This window comes from Falco rusticolus, chromosome 2 (genome assembly GCF_015220075.1).
Source record: "Falco rusticolus isolate bFalRus1 chromosome 2, bFalRus1.pri, whole genome shotgun sequence".
In the NCBI taxonomy this organism is placed as follows: Eukaryota; Metazoa; Chordata; class Aves; order Falconiformes; family Falconidae; genus Falco; species Falco rusticolus.
The window spans coordinates 3979125-4000492 of record NC_051188.1 but is presented as its reverse complement, the minus strand read 5'-3'; the positions used below and the strand labels follow the sequence as shown (position 1 = coordinate 4000492).

Below are 21368 nucleotides of genomic sequence, written 5' to 3'. Positions count from 1 at the left end.
GGTGGGGTTTGCTATTGTGTGTTGCTAGCACAAGGTGTTTGGTCTGTGAAGCTCAGGTCAAATTAATCTCATGTTCTGCTGAACCAGCAAAGAATAGGATTTTTGCAGCTGTGGTCAAATAAAACAAAAATCTAGGTAGCTGAATGCAGCATTTACAGGATATGGGTGCTCTGTATACAGTTATAATTCCAGCACTGGAAGAGGTGGGGAGATTTTTCAAAAGAGCTTTGTGTATTTGGTGATCAGCATTTTTGAAATCACAGACTACACAGAGAATTAGGTAAAATTCAGGTTTCTGTTTTGAAATTTTTTGGGAAAAGTACTGATTTAAGTGGAAAACCCAGTATTTTCAATTTTAAGTAAATAAAACAATTGGGAAAAAAATTCAGGTCAGCTGAAATGCTTCACTTTCAGCAATAGTGGTCAAAAATATTAATGGAAAATTTGAGGCCCCAAATCAATGATTATTAGTCTTGCGAAAAGTAAATTCAGGTGGAAAGAAAATGAATATTCTTTTTAACAAATGTTTATATCATTGCTTCTGATTTTTTTTTTATTTTGTCACTTTTGAAACTCAAAATGCAACAAAAGTAACTTACATTTGCCCATATTTTGGGGTTCCTGAATCTGATGTGTTTTTTTTTTTCCCCAACAAAAAAATGCTTCCATTATCTGAGGGCCTCACCTTCCAAGATGGGATTTGCCTCCAGGACCTGTTGCTCAATCCAGGAGTGCTGACCGCTGATCGCCGCCAGGAACTGCAGAATCAGTTTTGTGCTCTCTGTCTTCCCTGCTCCGGATTCACCGCTGCAAAGACAACAGGAACCGAGGTCAGTGAAAGCCTGCTGCATCCCTGCCTGGGTCCCTCTCTCTGTCTCCAAAAGGACTGCTGTCTCTGTGCCTCTTCTGTGAGCATAGGTAGGGTGAGGCCAATATGAATGGGTTTCCAGCATCCTGAGAACTGGTTGTAGGACAAATGGTAGGGCACACTACCAGACAGCTTCCAGGCAAGATCCAGATTTGTTTTACAGCCCATTTGGCCCAACCTGTTGCTTGGGTTTGGGTCTTTCCAGCAAATACCATCATTCAATCAGCAGTGAGAAGGTCATGAAGAACTTTCAGACAGTGTTTTTCCAGCTGTGGACACCAGACCATGACCCTATGATCCAGGGGCTAGCTGGTCCCCTGGGGCATCTTCACCACCAAAATGCACCACAAAGCAGACTGAAATACTGCCTTTTAAGTGGCAGAAAGACACTTTCACAGGTCCCCTAGGCTTGCCCTACCAATGGGCAGGTAGGAGAGGAGAAGATCGTGGGGCAGGAGGCAAGAGTTACTCCTCAAAGCTTTCTCTCCACTGGAAGATAACTGTTGTTACCTTGTGATGGTATGAGAGGAAGAGCTGGGCAGACATCTTTCAGTGTGAGTCTACAGCCTGATATATGAGAGAGCCAATATAAGTAATTGAAATGGACCTTCCTGGTGTTCAGTAACCAGCCCTGGTTCCATGGCCAAATTGCCTCACTTCTGAGGGCTGGCTGACTACTGTCACACTGCATCATGCCTGGCCATGACTCTCCTCTGATGCTTCTTTAGTGCTGCAAAGTGATCATTATTGCATGGCATTTTAGTCCCATGTACCTGAAATACTGTGCATGGGATGCTCCCAAGTTATGTTTTTATGCAACAAAACTTAGGGTAGGCAGGCCTCGGAGAAAAGTGGTGTCTTGAAAGCACAAAGACTGTCTGAGGGCTCAGAACTTGACAGGATCGTGTTGGAGGACTCAGGGAACCAAATCTGGATCATATCACCCTTTGGGACAGATACAGGAATGAACTATACCCATAACTGTGACCAGGGATTTCTTGGTGCCCAAGGTTGATCAGTCCGGAGCAGAGCCATGCACGGAGACACCAGTTCAGCAATGTGAACAACAGGTCCAGTGATCAAGCTTGTCCCTTGCCCTTCCTTGTGCAGAACATATAGATCTTTGCATCTTTGATGTCTATAGGAGTATTGAGTTTAAATTTAAAAGGGAAGGTTAAAGGTAACATGAGATCTATTGGGTTGTAGGGTAAGTATCAAAGGAGCGATAAAACATCTTTACTAGGAACAGTGACCACAGAGACCACCTCTGCACTGGGAATATGTGGATGGAAGATCTAATAGATCATTCAGATTGCCGAGTCTATTTGATAAGCTGTTCCCTCTCAACCAACGCTGAAGGTGCTCAGCATTCATTTTCAGGATATGGCCCATTTGGAAATTCACAAACTCACCTTATGATACAACACTGGTCCTTGTTGTTGCGCTGCATGTTGAAGTAGCAGTTGTCCGCAATTGCGAAGATGTGTGGTGGCATCTCACCAATCTTTTTGTTGGTGTACAGGCGTATCTGCTCAGGTGAGTAGATGGGTAGGAGCTGGTAGGGGTTTACTGCCACCAGTATTGAGCCAGTGTATGTCTGGAGGAGAAGCACATGAAGGTTTATGGGGACAGTGAGATAGAGCTGAGAGGCTTTGGCAGCTTGGATGGAGTGTGGATGCCAGAAAAATCAAGGCTTTTCAAAAGCTGGATGAAAGATGATGGTCAAGTCAAAGATGCTTGCAGGATGGAGCCTGGAGCAAAACTGGAACAGAGGTCCCAAGCTATCTAAATCAATTCATACTCAGCCCTGCTCATGCACAGCATGAATTCAAGCCTTAATTCATATTTTAGATGCTACTCAGTTAAGATTCAGAGTTTCAAGTCAAGCTTATATTTGCAAATAAGAGCCAACACATATCCACACATACCTATTGCGTTGCACAAATTATGAGAAACCAGAGATGAAAGAAATCTGAAGACTGTTGCCATTTCTCAAAGCAGGGCCAGATGGATCCAAAGCATTCCTGACAGATGTCTGTCTAACCTGTTTTTATAAATCCACAACAGAGCTGCTAAGCCTCCCTCTGCAATACTTTCTTCTCTACCATCTCTGCCTAACCAAACTTCTCCACGCTGCAGTTCAAACCCTGTCCTGTGCACATGGATATGGCCCACCAAGTCCTGACACACCCCCTCTCAACTACTTCTGAAATTTTGGAAATTTTGGTCCACCCCATGCTCTCTGTGGCACTCAAATGAGCAGAGCTGCTCTGAGCCTTGGGCAGAAAATCCCCTTGTAGTGCCTTGCTGTTTCATTTCTGCCCTTCCAGGAGACATTTCTCTCAAACCTCTCATCGAAGAGCTCATGACCTTACTCAGGTGCAGCTCTGATGTTAGAAGGTTTGGCCACATCCCAAGCTCAAGGCAGAGAATGAGGGTCTCTGCCGACTTCAGCTAACTTTTGTTAGTGTCTATAGCAAGTGACACGGCTCCACCTCAGGCCACCCAAAGGGCATAAGGTGAAGGCTGCTTTCACTCCATGACTTCAAAGGAGCCAAGTCACCCTCTCTAGGTTAACTTTTGGCAGCTAAAGTTGCAAGATTAATCTCACTTTTCTTCTCTGGTGGGACCAGCTGTGAAACTGTCCCACTGCTGTCTATATAGCCTTTTCAGAAAAGGAAAAAAAAATCATTTAAACATAAAAATAATTAATTGTGTGGCCTAAAAACAACAATAAGCCTTTGCCATGAAGCAGCAAAATGGCATGGGCAAGAATGCTTGCAAACTGAGAAGAAAATCTCTCCGTGCTCTGCTAGCTGCTCCTCTTCTTGTGCATATTACAAACTGGCTGATTTAGAGAACAAGTCTGAGCTGTTTGTAGAGAGCTTTACAGCAAGTGCTGGAGGCCACAATGCCTGTGAAGGACCTTGAAGGCTGAAGAAGAAAGAAAGTAAGATAAGGTTGGCTGAATGCCTGGAAGAAAAATGGGATATGAAGCAAGGCTGGAGTGGATGCGCGATTGAACATGAAACTGACAGAGATAAGAAAGAAGAGAGAAAAAAAATGCAAGAAGTTCAGTGCGTTGTAGCTTAGTAATTAACCAATTATATGTAGCCAAGAAGTGTGTGAACATTATTGATTAACCAATGATATTTTAGTATGTTGCACGTGAACAACGAACAAAGATACATAAGCGTGGGTTTTGGACTAATAAAAGGTCTTCTGGTTGGATTCAGGAGTCTGTGTCTTCATCTCCTCACTTTCTCATTTGTGTGGGCAGCAAGAAACCTAACACTGCTGGTGAGAGGAGTGGAAAGGGAGACTTGGAGATGGAAGCCCTAGGCTGAATTTCTCCCACCAGGCCCAGCATTCCTCAATCTTGATGGAAAGGGCTTGAGTAGAGCGAGATCATTTGTTTGACAACAGCTACACAACACTTGCCACCAGCTCAGGCTTCCTGAAAGGCAGCCAGTAGGTGGCAACTGTGTGCTATAGTAGGGATGCTGAAAGACCTTAAGGACTTCTCACTTTCTAGCTTCATGGCCAACACCAGGGAGCAACTTTCTGCTCAGTCCCCAGTGAGGTTTGACTTTACAGTGATAACTGACAAAGGACACAATAGCCTTCCCTGTAACAGGGGGTTACGTGCCAGTAAAGGAAAAAAAGTTCTTTAAGCTCAAGAAGAAAGTTGTCAGAAATCCAAAGGATAGAAATTGGCTGTGAAAGCATGTAGACTGGATGTTAGAGGAAGGTGGCATTGAAAAAAGGGAGCCGAGAAGTCCCAGAGCAGCCTTCAACAGGGACAGAGCAGCTAAGCTCAGTGCTTAGGAGAAGGAATGAGCTCAATTTCTGAATGGGTTTGTGTCACCAAGATTCTCAAAGCATCCCCAAACTCCTTCCAGTCCTGAGCAAGATACTTGGAAGACTGTTTTCCTCTTCATACTTACTACCAGGTTGATTTTAGGGACATTTCTGATCTTTCTTGTGCCTTTCTCCAAAAAGGCCAACTCTTTGCAGAGATCTCTGAAATCCCTGCATTTCAGTCACACTGGTCTGCCCTGTCCTGAACGCAGCCAGCCAGACCTTTAAAGCAGTTAACCATTAGTTGCAGGAATGCTTTGTGGATGCTCTCACTGACCCTTCCCTTGTGATCCACAAAATACTTTGTCAGCACAAACTCTTGTACTATTGCCTGGTTTTGTAGGTCATTCCTAGTTGATAAATACCATTTGCCCAATTCTTGCAGCTGACGGAATGCAAAACCTTGTCCGCTTTGCTGATGAGGGGCCAAAGGGCACCTCCAAGGAAATACTGTCTCTGGGGTTTCTATTGATGGGTGAGGGCAAAGCCCTTCTGCCTTGGGGAAATAAAGCTTTCCTGATAGTCAGAGGCTCTGCCGTAGCTGGCCACAGGAACCACATCTCAGAGAAAATTCATTACTGCCTACATGACCTACATTTTAATTAGCCCCAAACAAATCCTTTCTGAGCTTGCTTCCCTTGCTACCCAGAACACCACAGCTGACTTCATCTGGATTTTTATGGGGTCAAAGCTCTACCAAATACTACTGCATTTTGGCAGCCCTTCGGGAGCAGCAGCAGGCATTGGTTTTGTCTCCAGATAAACAGATTTAACCTTACTCACGAGTCCAAACTCCCCACCAGACACTCTTACTATTCAGCATAGTTTCTCTTAGTCCATGCAAGACAAACCATGGGCCACAAACCCTTGTTGAAGTTTTTATTATTTTGCTGCAGAAGTTTCTCTCCTTCAAGTTGAGGTCATTATTGAGAAGTACTTACAGCTTTGACCACATTCACGGGTTGGGGACTTTCCAGCTCTGGGAAGGTGTCACAACTTCACCATGAGGGTCAAGCTCTGTGACAAAGTGGCTGATGCTTTTGGTGCATTTGTGAAGCAGCAGCAATGATGGTGCAAAGTAAATGAGAATGCCACAATGGTGAATAGAAACAAGTGATCCAGTGGAAGGCATGACAGCGATTGCAAATGACAGTGCCGAGAGTCATACTTACCCTCCCACCGCAGTTTGTCTTACGAGTAAAATATGAGGGAGGAGAAAAAAGAAAATTATATTTTATTAGAGCAGAATTAAACTCTCCACAAAGCTAAGGAGATGAGGAGACAAGAGGGACTGAAGTCCTATGGAGAAAGTCACCCTTTACTCAGCAGGCTCAGAAATCCTTCCAAGCAGTGAAGGTAAAGTCACACTGAGCTTCACTACCTTTAAGGCAGAGCATATTATACCACAGAAAATAAAGCTTTCAGAGACTGGGTGTTCCCTAACCACATGGTATCCATGCGGTACCTCAGGTCTGAAAAACTACCACTAATATTTACCAACTTTGACACAAATATACTCCTCTTAGTGCCACCGCTCTTAAAACATGAGCTCTAAAGTTGAGTACCTGAGCCTCCAACAACACACATGTAGACAGAGGTGGTTTAGGTGCCACTCCATCAAGCTATGCGCTCTATGTCACTTTGAGAGTGTCATTCTGATTTTGAGATGGCTGTAATGGCTGCATTGTGCCCAGGATCATGGGCTGGCATGCGAAAGCCGTTAGTGGTATGGAGAAATTAAGGCACAGTAACCTGGAAGCTCTGTGATGCAAATCCCTTTGTGCAATGTGACCATCGCTTATGCAGTAGCTCTGTAGGACACACAGCACTGTCACCATCAGACCCGAATAACTTGTAGAGAAACCACATGGTTGCTGAGTCACTTCAGCCCAAATCACCACCCACGTTCACCTCCAGGTTAGAAGCTGGGCTTTGCATTAGCCCTTATTAGTACGATGCTGCCAAACAATGCTCTGCCCAGTGCTCGTTTGTGTTCATAATCCCCCTGGATGCCTGTGAATAGCTTGGTGAGGGAGCTCAGAGGCAGAGCTTTCGTGAAAAAGCTGGGTATATTCACAGGCAATCTGATACTGCACAGGTGAAATCTTACCTGAGGACCTCTGTTCACTTAGTGAGGCAATGAGTGCTTGCCTGATGACATAGAGACCCCAGGAGAGAAACATGGACACCACTGAAAACATATCCAACATGATCCCAACTTTCTCAGAGAGCAAAGGAGAGCTGCAGGAATCCACTTGGTACCACTGTGAGGTGCCCACAAACAGAAGGAAAAGGGGGAATGCTCCATGGATAAGTACATGTTCCCTGAATGATCCAATCAGCTACAAATATTGTGCTATCTGTACTTGGTTGGCATTCAGGTTGCTTGAATTTAGTTATCTGCATGACTACTACATCTAGCCTTGAAGATGGACATGCTCTAAGCTGGAGGAGGTTGGACTGTTGACCTCCAACCTGAACTTTCCTTCCACAACAAACTCTTCTATGATACCCAAGCTTCAGCCAGCTCTAAAGCAGTCACCTCATCCAACAGGCACCTATGTTTGCCCAGCTGAAAGGCAGTGTTGGCTCTGTTGGTTGTATTTGTATCCCTGGTGACAGCCACGGGTGCTTAGTGCACATGGAGACACCACCTCAAGCATGAATTTGGGTGGCTAACTTTTGCTAGTTTATCCTTATAAATGGCTGTGGCTCCCTGAAGCTCCAGGGAGTAACTCAGTTCATCTAATGTGTGAATAGTTTTCAGGTCATGCCTATTTCTCTAAACTGACAGTACAGGGGACATAGCCATCATGTATAAATAATAAGGCGTCTGAATGAGAGAGGAATTTGGGGGTCTCTATTCTCCTCCGAGTTTTGGGGATGTATGGGTGCCTTTTCAGCAGCCAGGTTGCCTTCCTCTAGGATTGAACTCCATCTCTGAAAGAAGAGAAGGCTATCTTCCAGGGTTGGGGGCAGGGAGCTGTCAACCATATGAACAGCCTGCGTAACAGAGTGGTGTGGTCACCACTGCCCAGCTCTAACCCAAAACCATCCTATCAAAATGCACTGGACATCAAGCAGAAACCAGCAGACTTCACAGATAAAATCCTGGGTATGGTCTGTTAGCTTCTGCTACCTGGGAAGTTGGACTGCACTGCAATTCCCTCTGCCCTGAAAATCTAGTAGTCTCTAGAGCCTTTTAAAAATTAGAGTACCAGGTGGCTTTGAAAAGGCCTTCAAAGGCACAGCAGGCACTTACCTGAGTGCCTGAAAACTGTAGGATTTGAAAGCAATACAGATTTTCCACATTTGCATAGGCTGTTTGAATACATTAGCTAGTGGCAAACACACACATGCTCTGCACTTCTACCTAAGAATGTGCACCAGACCACCCAGCATATAGCACACTGATAAAACCAGTGCACAGACTTGGGTGCTGACTCTTGTCCTGCTGGGGAGGTGGCCTTTGCAATGTTATTGCAAAAAAAAAGATGCAGTTCTGGCTGTCTCCTTGTAAAACCCTCAATTTCTGAATGTCTTGTTGGGTTGGCAAGGGGCTGCACGGGGTCCACTGGGCATGACATGACTGAGCTGAGCCAAGGCAGGATACTGCTCCCCCCAGAGATCAGCTGCTGGGACCCCAGTCAACCCAGAGCTAATAAGTCATAAACACAGGTGGGGAAGGTATTTTAGAGCTGTTCTGGGAATTCCTCACTTCATTGTTCCCATGCATATTTCATGCAGGCACCTCCTCATCCTTCCTCCACTGTTGCACCTCCAGCAATTGTTGCCTTCACTCACTTGGGCTGAATGAGTTAGTGGTTCAGAGGGAGAAGGCAGAAGGGCCACATCCAGCACGCAGTTGTCCAAGGCTTTTGCTTTAGGATTACTACAACACACACATGGCTTGGGTTGAACTGGTTATTGTGCGTGCAGAAAGCTCAGGCACGTTCCCAAAACTTCTACAAGGGCTACACAGTGAGGTGACATGGACTTTGCTCATTACCTAACTCATGGGGTCTTTCACTGAGGCATCCATAAACTCTGTAGTGTGTCCTCCATAGTGCAGAAGCTCCCCACCCCTTTGGTCCAGGTGAAGGTAGAAACCCAGATGCTCAGTTCAATCAGGGTTTCCCCTATGTGGGTTCCCCAGAGCTGAGGATAGAGGAGGGTGAAATGCAGAGCAAGAGGTGGAGGTGGGGAGGACACTCACATAGATGAGGTGCTCCCGATAGCGGATCAGCAGATTCCTGAGGATTCCTGCCTCGTTCAGGTCACCCAGGCGGATCATGTCCTCCACCCCATGGATGGAGGTGGGGTGCATGGGTTTGATGTGGCTGGCATTCTGTGGGGAAATCCAGTGTTCCTGGGGAGAGAGCGAGGGCAGAGAAAGGTAAGTCACATGAAGTACCACTGGGATGAGACAGAAACAGCCCACCCCAGGCAGAAGGACCAGGAGGAGGAAAATACATGGGGAGAGCATTAGCACCATGGGCCACAGCTTCTATTCCTGGTGCATGGCAGCGACTAATTTGAAATATTCATAGCAGAAGGAAAAGATCTTTTGGTTTAGTGGAGCAGCAAAGAGACATGAGACACGAGTCATCCTGGCAGGAGTATCATCCAGGGCAGTGTGGACATCCAGCACGAGGGGAGTTTTTACAAAACAGCAGATTTGTTCTTCCCTTCACACAACTGTGTTTTCACATCACTGGTTAACCCTCTGCCACAAAATACTGTTCAGCAGAGAAAAGATGACTTAGAAAAGGAGAGGGATGCGTAGGGTTGGCAACTTTTATTGACAATGTTGCTTAGACTGATCACTTCTAAAGGGTTTCAAAAGCCACTAGAAACTGGATACAAGGACCCTGCTAAACCAAATCTCTTTCTACCATCCTTGAAGGGAATGACGGCAATCATAATTATCTCAGCCTGGGGGGAAAAAAAATGATAGAGAACCTGCTCAGGTCATGCTCTGCTTGTGATAGAGGTGTTACTGTGAAACAGCCAGAAGCAGAGGTGGGAACCTGAAGGGGAACCATTTTTTGGGACATCCTGTAGGAGGTCAGGAAAGACTGGATAACAGAAGCAGGTCAGGGTGGGTTTGCCCAAAGCACTATCTAAATGTATTTTGGAGGCTTCTATTACCATTGTGCTCAAGAAGCTTCTCAACCTTTCACTCCCAGTACAGCCACAAAAGTAGGGACACATTCAAATAGAAACCTATGGCACAGCTGATTCCCAAGGACATAGGAGAAGTCCGTGACAAAGCCTGGTCTAGCCAGGCCGTAGAGCTGAAGAAGGGTCATCACAACCCTTTGTACGTACATTGCCTTCATCATCCACAACCTGGATCTGTCCAGAGTCACACAGTTTAACCACTGCTCCAATGGGGACATCGAATTCCCGTCCGGTTTTCAGGTCCATCCACACATAATCCCCCTGGAACGGAAGAGAGGACAGTTACACTCAGGGCTGCAGAAGGTTCAGCATCCCTTGGGATACAAGTTGCTCATGTTTTGTATCCAAATCATTGGTATGAATCAAATCAATTACTTTGCAAACCACAAACCATCCCTTTTTCACAGCTGCTCAGGAAACACCCTGCAAGGTGATAGCAGCAGGGCATGCTCCACATAGCAGGCACCCACTGCACCATGTCTTCGTGCCATGAACTTATGAGTGGTTGTTGGCCACACACTGAATCCAGCAGCAAGCAGGTGGCAGAGCAGAAAAGCCCACTCAGGCAGAGGTTTCCATCTGTGCAATATACAAAGCTAGAAAGTCGATGCTTAGGAGACAGTTTTGAGGTCTGGAAAGCTTTGTCTGGAGGCTTGTGGCACATCCTTTCCTTGCAAATAACCACTATAAAATATATATTGCCCTACCTTGGGGACTGGTGAAAAGGAATGACTAAAGAAGGGTTAAGAACATACCAAAGAGGTTGATATATGTACTTCTTCAGGGGGTCTTCCAGCTACAGCAATTTCTAGGTGGGCTTTTTGCATTTAATACTTCTCAGTGGGTTTTTTCTACTGTGAGCATGTCCAGTTGCTTCCTGAAGCTGTGCAAAGTTTTAGCATCCATAACCTCAAAGGAAGAGTTTAGCTACAAATAGCATGAAAAACTATTTAGTTACAAATAGCATGAAAAGCTATTTAGCTACAAATAGCATGAAAATGTCCTTTTGCATGTTTCAAATGTTTTACCTCTTTCATTTGAGACCTCTGTGGTTTTGTTTTGGAAAGACACAGCAAGCAGTTGACCCCTATCCACTCACTCCATGTTGCTGGTGATCCTATAGACCTCTGTCAGTCCTGCTGGGCAGGGACTATCTGCTCATCAGCTCTGTGGATATTAAATTACCTGAATGCAAAAAGGCTTTTAAAGAAGCTGTTTTCCTCAGTACAAAAGAAAAACCCCAAAGAACCCCAAACTAAACTCCCAAGCAGACCTACACTGTTTGGAACACAGCAGAATTATTTCCTACCCCTATTCTCGACATGAAATGGTGCTAAAACTGGGAGCCATCTAGTTAAATTTTTGTCAGGTATGTTTGCATCAAGCAAGTAAATGTACTTTTTCATGCAGCTGAGTTTAATGTTGTGAACTTGCAGCCCCACCTAACACCACATTTCTGGGGGCCAGCTCCACTTGTACCTGTTAAGCACAATGCAAATGCATTACTTGCCTTTGGAATTACGGAAAAACTGCTGGGAGAAGGGAAAGTGAAAAATAGGAGGGATCACTTTGCATGTGCTCTGATATAACCCCTCTCCTGAGCATCCACTATCGACCATTTCTGTGGACAAAGTGCTTATAGATTTGGTTTGACCCAACGAGCTGCTGAACAACCTTCAGCTCCACTCCAGGTGGAGGGGCCGGGAGACATCTAGCAATATAAACCATGATGAAACCTCCATCATCCAAGTCATCGCACACCAGGACTGCGAGCGGTATTAAGCTGTGAGTGTCGCAGGGATGTAAAGCTACATCCAGAGACTCGCACGTGGAGAAACACTGCACACGAGGAGTCCCCAGCCATTTTTTGGAAGACTCCACCCTTGGCAGCTGCTTGCTAGGTTTCACCCAGGATATTAACAAAGTCATCCTGCTTCCATGGAGCTTCAAATGCAGCCCCTAGCTGGGGTTTTCTTTTCCTCAGAGGGTTGCGCTACAGCACTGTTGCAAGTATCTTTACCCTGCTCATAAAAATATACTATTCAGACCTTTTTCCCATTAACTGCCTTACCTTCACATCTCATAACTCAGTTAAAAAGGAAAAAAGGAAAAAAAAAAACAAAACCCAACCAGAAACAGCTAATGAATACAGTAAGTCAAGCATAGATACATTATGAATCCAACTATATTAATATTTATTTCTTAGATCCTTTGATCCCAGACTCTTAAAGCATTTCAGAGTGTTCAGCACTGTTACCTTTGCTGCAAAGCTGAGCAAATTCATGCACAGGGTGGGTAACTTAATCAAGGTGTCAGCAAGAGAAGAGTTCTGCTCAACAGAAAGCCCTTCTTGACACCTCAGCAACTGTTAAAAATTGCTCTCAATCAAGAAAACAAGAAATGTAATGCTAGTTTTTTTAAAAAATCTCTAGTTTTCAACAGCTGTAAAAGCAGCCTGCTTCATATGTTCTATTACCACACAGCTGAGATAAAAAGGCAGCCTGCTCTACCCGAGGTAAATTGATACTGTACTAGCGCTAAGAGGACTCCTGTGCTGTGCCTGCCTAATGCACAGAGTGCTCATCCTCTCAAAATGCTCTTTCTAAACACATTAAAGTGCAGTTCTTAATACTGTTGAAAAAAGCAAGTCTTATGGGATGGGCTAAGCTGGTAAGCTCAGAAAGGTCTGGGAGGTTAAAAAATAACATCACTTATTAAGAATGCTGACCTATTTCCTCCCTTGACTTTAATCAATTTGATATCAAAGCCGTGGAAGTCAGTCACACTCCTTCCGCTGATACAATCGCCTTTGGATCAGCCCAAAAAGCAGCAGAAATATTGGGGATTTCAGGGAAAATCGGGGTGATTCATGCATTTGACAGCTTGGGCAGGCTGGCTTATAAGTTGCATAACCTGCCTCATGCCTAGACTGATGTAGTTTATTTTCTAACATGCACAACAGAGTACTGGAGAAGTGAGAAAACCACCAGCCACTTTGCAGCATCAGCATGGTCCAGCTGTTCCTCCTCAACGCAGCTGCTGGGTGCTAGTGCCCTTCCAAACGTTCTGGGGCAGACCCTCAGGACCTCACAAGCTATAGGCAGTGACAACCACACAGGGGTGCAAAAGGAGGAAACACCACGATGGGTGCACACACACACACAGATCAACACGAGTCATGAAGAGGATCTTTAGGAGGAGCTTCCAAATGCAAAAAGCAAGAAGGTTGCACCACAGGGGAACTGCAGTGCTGGGGGTTGAGCAAAGACTAGTGAAGAAGGTGGGAGAAGCTCACACAAGCAGTATAAGGATCCCAACAAAGAGTGAGACCAATTTCAAATTAGCCTGAAAGCTTCCAGCCATGCTCGGAGTGTGGGACCCCCTATCTTACCGCTAAAATGGTCGTGGGCTTCAGGGCCTGGTTGACGTTGCGGAGTAGTGTCCATTTGCCCTGGTCTCTCTCCTGATCTTCCACCACCTCAGGGCATGGCTGAACGAAAACAACTTTCTTCCTCTTCAACATCTCCAAAACCTTGCAGTAGTATTTGTCTCTCTGTCTGCTTTCTACGTGTATTCCACCATGAATGCCAGAGAGCTGTGGACAGCTTGCTTTAGACCTCCAGCGTGACCATGCCTGCTGCTTGCAGGACACCCTCTCACCTGATTCACAATATGGCTCTTGGTAAAGAACTTCTCCTAGCAGAAAAACTTCCATGCGCCTGCCATGATCCTCCACTGGCCAGCTACCATACTCCCTCCATATGACCAGCACTGCAGGAGTCTCAAAGCCAACTGAACAACTTTGCCTCTCTTCACTGAAATTCTTCCAGTCTCTCCAGTGAGGGGTGATACTGGGTCAGAGACATGAAGGGCACTGCAATGACCCGCTCTTGAAAAACGACTGCAGCATTAACAGGAAACCTCTTCATTTCCCCATGACTTCTCCCCATTACCTTCCTTTCTTAGTGAAATAACCCTCTGCCAGCTTGAGGACTTACAGCACAGAACACACTCGTGTACTTATTAATCCACAAATGCAGTCAGTCCCCATGCAACACATGGCATTTAATTAACCTAATACCTTTACATACCAAATTAACCAAAGCGCAGCGGGAACTCAAAACCAGAGGCCATCTGCATTTTCTTTAAACTGATCGCCTTGAGTAGAACCATAGCAACTGAATTTTAAATAATTGAGTGGAAGGTGTGCAGAGCAGCATGGCCTCTGTGCCTATAGGTGAGAGGAGAGCCTGAGCTGTGGGTGAAAATGTGCTGAACATGAGGACCATGGAGATGATGAGGTCGCACTGACCCTGCACCTGACTGCTCTGCAGACCCGCTCCGGCAACCTCTCCTTCTATGTAGGCAGGACTGTTTTAGTCAGGACTGATCAGGACTGCTGGCCCAACCAGAAGAGCACAAGGCATTTTACAGTCACCCCAGATTTGCTTTTTCTTGTCCTATCTTTGATACACTTAAGATTTCTCATTTTCATCTAAGAAAGGCTTTTCCACTCATTTAGAGAATTTAAGGCCACTCTAGCTGGGCCCCAGTCTCTGTCATAGAAATTTTGATACTAAATCGATGTCATTTACACAGACCAGAGCAATGCATGACCAGATAATGGTGCAGCTGATGAGCTTTCCGTACCATTCTCATTTATCACTATTTTAATGCAAAACTCTACTGGTGCCTTGATTGCACGGGGTTTTGAATCCATCTGTTCATGATGCAGAGAACATATTCTTGGTGGAAAGCTTTCTAGCTGAAAGAAGGCTGGATATGTCCCCTTGATGGGACACAGTCACCAAGGACAGCAGCAGATGATGGGAATAACAAGCTCATACCGAGCTACTTCTGATCATCACTGAACAGCAGTGACAACAGCGAGGTGACCTTTGCCCAAAGGACAGATAATTTGTAGGATTAAGCTATATTATAAAGAAACAATGAGGTGTCTAATTCCTGTAGCAGTGCAGGTGAATTAAGGAAGAGGTCAAGTCTCATGGATAAGAAGCCAGGGGAGAGATTAATGAGATGGATGTCTACCAAAGGAGCAAGCAAATATGTACATGAGGTGCAATAGTAATGTAGGGAGAAGGAGACATAGATGGAACGTCGCAGTCTCATGGGAATGTCTACCTCCAGCATGACCTGAACCCACAGTGCTGTAAATGACTGTGGTTTTGCTCCCCTAGAAAGTACAAGATAGATGTAAAATCAAAGCTAATAATCAATGAGAGGATGCAAGTGGAAGGAAGGACTGAATAAATATATATAAAGTGACCCATAGGGTGGGCTCTTTGGATTTCAGCTGGGTCTTAGGGGCTCTTTGCTCATCAGCACACCTTTCCTCACTGCTGTGCCAGCGTAACTGGAGCAGTGTGGGAGCAGCAGATCCGAGAAAGAGCAGCCGATGTATTTATCTCACTTTGCACTGGAGCAGATGTTATGATCGTTGCTCAGCTACACTCTGTACCATATTTCTGAAGCCGGGTATCTCTGTGTGCTGCCAAAGAGTAAGCTAAGGAGCACGGGAGTGGGAATGATCTGTCCTAGCTTATCCTTGGAGCGAAGTAGAGATGGGAGCCCAGAGGGCTGAATCCAGTCCCTGCAGTCCTATTACATGAGCGTGCTTATTTTTCCCTTGACGCTGGGGCTGCTGAAGGTCTGTAATTTCACACATTTCCACCGTGTACTTTTTGCATTGCTCCACTGCTAGCAGGAGATTTTGTGAGGACTCTTAGAGAGTCTCACATGTGTTAGGCAGCGGCACTTGGCATTTGCAGTGCTGTCTGAATGGCCCGAGCATGCTGCCTCCTGGAAACAGGAAATCCCGTCCCTCCGAAGGGATGACCTGGCTTGGAAAGAAGCCTCCCCTCCGTATGCATCAAGGGGCAGAGCAACAGCATTAAGCCTCCTATCAGCACCCTTTTTCTAAGGGAACATGCTATGCCTTATGTGGGAAACAAAGAAACACACTTAGGACAATAAGGGGAGGGACACGATGGAGGGAAACGAACCTTAGCTGGCTGGGAGCCCATCAGCAATGCCATCCGGTTTAGATTACAGCTCCCCGGGGTAACATTAGACTCTCCACTGAAGAGATAGAAGTATGAGCCCAAAGAGCCATGCTGGACCCTGATCTGATGATTCACGATACCTCTGCAGCAGCAGGCACAGCTGAGATCAAGGTCCTGCTGTGACACATTTTGGGCACACGCATAGTAAGGGGCAAATGCTTATCCTAAGGAACTGATGTGACCCAGGCAGTAGGTTTATGCTGCTGCGGAGACCTGAGCTCCTGTTAAGTGCTACTGTGGTGGTGTGGACACCACTGCTGGATCAAAAAGGGAAATGCCACCTGCAGGAAACACCCTCACAGCAGGAGAACCACCTAATTCAAGGAAAGCTTGGGTTTCTTTGCCCCAACCTGTTTTTCAGACCCAAAGAAAATGCATCAGACACTGCCAAGACTGAGGAAATATTCTTGAACCAGTTGTTTTTCAGCTGTCACTGAAAAGCTGAGTTATTCTGTGAGACAGGTCAGGTGGGACTCAACCAACCCAGGGCATGTGCCCACCTCTGAGCAAGGCATCAAGATCTTTGCTAGATGATCATTGTAGTTCCCTTCAAACTGAAATAGTCTATTCTGTTATTCTATTCTATTCTATTCTATTCTATCCTATCCTATCCTATCCTATCCTTATCCTATCCTATTATATCCTACATTAAAGTGAAAGAAAGAGGCAATTCTATGGTCACCTCTGCATAAAGCAGGCAATTAAAATAGATCGGATGATACTGACCTAAAGGGGGTGTGTGAAGAGGACAGTCTGGAGGTAGAAATCTACTGTCAGGTGTCAAAAGCTAGCTAAGGTGGCTCCTACGCCTAGCATGGCTGTTGGCAGTCCATAAGGGCTGACGTTCATGTAAATTGCTGAAGGATGTGGAACAACACTGGTTATCGGAAGCTGTCTGTGGACTCAGGTCAGCAGTGCCCTCCCAATTACTCCCTGCAGTACTGAACTTACTTTTCTAAAAAAGGAAAGATGATACCCTGCAGAATGATGGGCCAGATCTGATCTGTGAGCCATTCCACTGACAACTGATGTAAAACAACCTGTTTATGCAGCTTTTTTTTTTTTTTTTTTTTTTCTGAAACAAGCACAATCACATACCCAGGTCTCCAGAGAGCTAGATCCAAGCTGAATCCTTTACTTCCTTCCTGCTAGTCTCTGAAGCAGAAAATCCTCAGTGCACACAGACACAAGTGCAATGCAAACACAGGCATTCCCCCAGCTCCAAATTTCAATGTCATTTGGAGAGCAGACTGAAATCTAAATGTATCGGTGCATCGCAGCACATTATTATGCCAGTGCAGACTTTCAGCAGCTACCTGAATCCTTTGGGCAGTATAATGTCTGTGCTCCGCTAAAACCATGTATCACCACCTCTAGATATCACCTGTCTGATTCAGTTCAGCTCTCGATTACATGGGTGTACCCTTCTCAGTTTAATGGAGTTTCTCCTGGATCCACAGCTGAACAGCCCAAGGGACAGTTAGAACTGCTAATTTCTATTCTTTACACTCGCCTTTAGCTGCGCAGTTGCCACCAGCAGCAAGAAAAGGTATGAAAGGAAGAAAAAACTTGAATTTCTACTTGACAACAAACCACAGTGCAAGAAACACACATGCTGGCTGTCAGTAACCCTAAGAATTTTTTGTGTTTCATAAATAAATAAGATTCTCTTCCCAATTTATCGTAGCACATCAGGCACCAGCTGTCAGCCAAGGTAACGTGCTACACACAAAGGCTTTCTGAAGCACAGGCAGAGATGCAAGAGGAATCGTTAAATAATTCAATAATCAATGCACTGCTCGCTCATCCTGTAACTTTGATACTGACAGGAGGGAAAAAAATAACCCACAAACGTGGCACTCATCCCAACATTTTCCCTTCTAGTGCTGAGGGATAGTCAAAGACTCCCCTCAAAATGATGGATTTAATCAGGTTTGCAGGGGCACAATCTGGCATGGTGCAATGAGGCTCAGCTCCCAGTGATGTCTGACCTCATCCCCGGCTTTTGGCAAGAAGCTGCTTGTTGACAGTTCAGGATCTCTTGGCTCAGGAGTGCGATATAAACGTGCAGACAAACACGGAGATAGAATATTTAATCCACTACTCCTATGGCATTACCATTGCGGGCAAAGTGGAGAATCCGGCAATCCATTGACGTTACAAGCAGATTAGGCCCTGGGCATCACCCCCAAATGCCGTGCCAGAGCACTGCGTATCAGGTCTCACACAAAAAGCTGATAGGCACTGCTTGGGATGTGATTGAAAACCCTGCTAAGATGCAGAAGTGGAACAGGAAATGAAGACTGAGCCTTTTAACCCCACGGCTGGCTCCTGTCCTAAATGCAAATGGAAGTATCCAGAAGGCAGATGATAGAGCAATCATAAGATGTACAAATCTGGAAAACTGGAGAGGGGAAAAATAAAACCAGGAGGAATCAGAGGGGGAGCACTTTATAATGGGAGCACGTGATTTAGTACTGTCAGACCAAGACATATTCCTTAAGGTCCTGGGAGCAGAAAGGTTGCACTGGTACCACACTGGGAGCTCTTGGGTCCACTCTGGATCTGCCAACAACAGTCACCCCTGCCCCCTCCGCTCTCCCCCCAGACAACCGAGGGTGCTGCTAAGAGCTCCCTGGTTTGCAATAGGAGGCACGATGGAAACCCCTTGCCCCTAGCCATCCAGAAGCAAAGATTTTGAATATTCTCCTTTAAATGCATGTTGTTCTGTATGTCAAACTTTAGGAAGATGGGACTAAAGGAAGGCCATCTTCTCTGAGCACCGCTGGGGAGGGATGCTGGTTCCAACAGGTCCCTATGGCTGGACAATACAGCTCAGCTGCATGTTCCCACCCCTTTCTTTGATTTGATCCCATGGTAAACTGGCTCAGGAAATTAACCCAGCAGCAACATTTTCACGTGTCTTTGCAAAGTGTTTTGCTGGTTTAGCCCCTGAACTGGCTCATCAGGCACTCAATGAAGAAGCAGGGAGAGCAGCAAGAACACACAGCTGGCAGCACATCCCAGGGAGTGGAGCTGCTGCCTGTGCAGGTATCTGCTGTGGCATCACTGAGTGGCACTGATGGATGCTCTGCCTTGCTCATGGATAAGCTTTATTCCCAGGTGAGGGCAGAGACCTGTTTGATTTGATTAATGAAAGAAGAGTCGCAGCTGATGAGCATGAGAGCTACAGAACTGTGCAACAGATGGAGGTAATCAGATATTTCCACCCAACATTTTTCTGCCTCTGAGGCATACAGCCCTTTCAAGATTGCAATGATTGGCAAACAGGACACGGTTTGAATTCCAATGTACAGTACTGATGAAGGGAGAAAACAAAAAAAAACAGAACAAAAAAAAAAAAAAAGGATCATACACAGAAATGCAAATTGCAAGGGATGTTTTTCATCCTGGTTCAGAAAGATTGCTCAAAGAAGCTTAAAAGCAACCACATGAATTCAATTGTTTTATCTGATTTTATTCCTGGGGAAACAAACCAGGATTTTTCCACCATCTGCAATACAAATCTCTTCTACTATTCACATGCAACCTGTCAAATTCTCTTTCAGAGTTTCAGCTTCATCTTTTGTGCTCTGGGAAGATCCTTTCTCCTTCACTTCTTTACTTCAGGCACCTCCTTACCCTCTCCCTGCCTTTTTGCAACCTCACTGGGATCTAGTCTGCAATTAGTAACTGCGTACCAAATTGACATGGGACTACTGTAATCTGCACAGCTATTCCTGCATGAACAGAAATGTAGACATAGCACAAAGAAGTGTTTAGTCCTAGTAAAAATGTGTTCTTTCCCCATATAGTAGTAATCTATACTCACGCGGTTTTCCCAGCAGAAACATGCCCATGCTAAGGGTCTACATTAGCCAAAGTGACACTGATATGTCTAGACAAGCCCTACTACTTAAAATAGCATGTCTCATCTTTGGAAGTATTGAATGAAGCGGGACTAATGCTGCTTTTTCTTCACTACCATGCCAGATCTGAGCAGCACTGCCCCTTTCATACATTGCCTTTGCTTATGCACTGAGGGTTGTCTTGGTTACTGAGGAGAGTGAGGGGGTCTGGGGGTAGGTTAGCTTGCAGCTCAGTCAATGGCATCTTGAGGGAGTCGGTGATATGACTGCTGAAGGGAGAAGTGGGCTGCTCCAGAGGTGTGTTTGAAAAGCCAGTACCTCAGAGGGATGGTTGGTGGGAGAAAGCATAATGGAAAACAAAAAAAATCATGCAGGCCATGTCTGCAATGCAATCCAAAACATCTTGATCCTGGGTTTTGTTCCTTAGGTGCCAGTCACAAGGGTACAGAGATGTTGCGATACAAGTAGCATTCATCCAAAAGAAGAAAGGATACTCCCAGATGTTAAAAAATCTTGAGAACGTGAAGCACCCAAACTTTTTTTGTCATCAGGAAACAGAAAACAAAAATAATCCTACTAGTATTTATTAAAACCCAGCAAAATCATCCATTTCATTGCTTGCTTCATGGGTTTGAAGTCTCCAGGGTTGGCTCCATGCAAGACTGCCCTTGAAATGGAAATCAGGAGCAGGCTGGTAATTGCAGCCACTTGCCCTGATTCTTCAAGCCCCCTCTGCCTATCGTGTTTGGAACACTTCCCAAATTGCTGGTGGTGGGTCCCTCCAAGGGAGGAGGTGGACCATCAGCGGACTTGCACTGTGGGCTCCCAGCAGCACAATACCAGCCCCATCTGCTGTAACTCTCTGGAATTACCAAGTGCATCAGGAGGTTTGTTTCTGCTGATTTCTCCATGGGTTTTAATTAAACTTTCATGCCAATAGTACCCTAAGCATAATGAGGACTGACAGTGTGCATTTTTATCCCAAATTTCACACCATCATCGCTGGGCTGTGGAAGATGTGAAATTCCAGAAAGCTCTGGAAGAAGGTAGGCACTCCAGAGGACAACCAGGTTACTTAAGGGTCTGAAGGAATCAGTCAGCAAGTCCAGCGAGACAAACCCTAACCGAAAGGTTGCAGACATAGAAACAGTGGTGTTTTTAGGCTGGCACAAGATGACAGAGGTAGGGACAATCACCACTGTTCAAATCACAATTGTAGTTGGCAGACCCAGCCAAGACAGTTGCCTGGTTGGGTCAGGACATGTACAGGTGTGTACTGTGGATGCCTTCAAACTGTAAGCTTTGGACAGCTTGACAGCTGATGGTTTATAGCTTGTTGAGCACATATTGAAGAGACTTGGCTTTCAGAAAGAGATCAGAAGCCAGATCCTGAACATCAGTCCTTTTTACACACACAAACTCAGAAACTTCCTTCAAAATCCAAGTCCCACCAAATAATCACCGGCTGTTACAAACAAAGCAATTGCCACAGCTTGAAAAAGC

The 21368-nt window shown here is 45.5% G+C and overlaps 1 protein-coding gene across 6 annotated transcripts in view; it reads right to left on the bottom strand.

Moving 5' to 3' along the window:
• MYO7A (myosin VIIA) overlaps positions 1–21368 on the bottom strand; it is a 108119-nt gene that overhangs the window by 56150 nt on the left and 30601 nt on the right. For 2 of the 6 annotated variants that reach the window (XM_037376427.1, XM_037376430.1), the window contains exons 1-6: positions 13305–13325; positions 10061–10174; positions 8946–9098; positions 5902–5919; positions 2281–2465; positions 686–807 (exon numbers count right to left, since the gene is read on the bottom strand). In XM_037376427.1, the coding sequence (XP_037232324.1) occupies positions 686–807; positions 2281–2465; positions 5902–5919; positions 8946–9098; positions 10061–10159 (577 nt within the window). In that variant the 5' untranslated portion in view covers positions 10160–10174; positions 13305–13325. Of the gene's footprint in view, positions 1–685; positions 808–2280; positions 2466–5901; positions 5920–8945; positions 9099–10060; positions 10175–13304; positions 13327–21368 lie in introns of those variants that run through there. The other 4 variants (XM_037376429.1, XM_037376431.1, XM_037376428.1 and 1 more) reach the window with 3 other exon arrangements.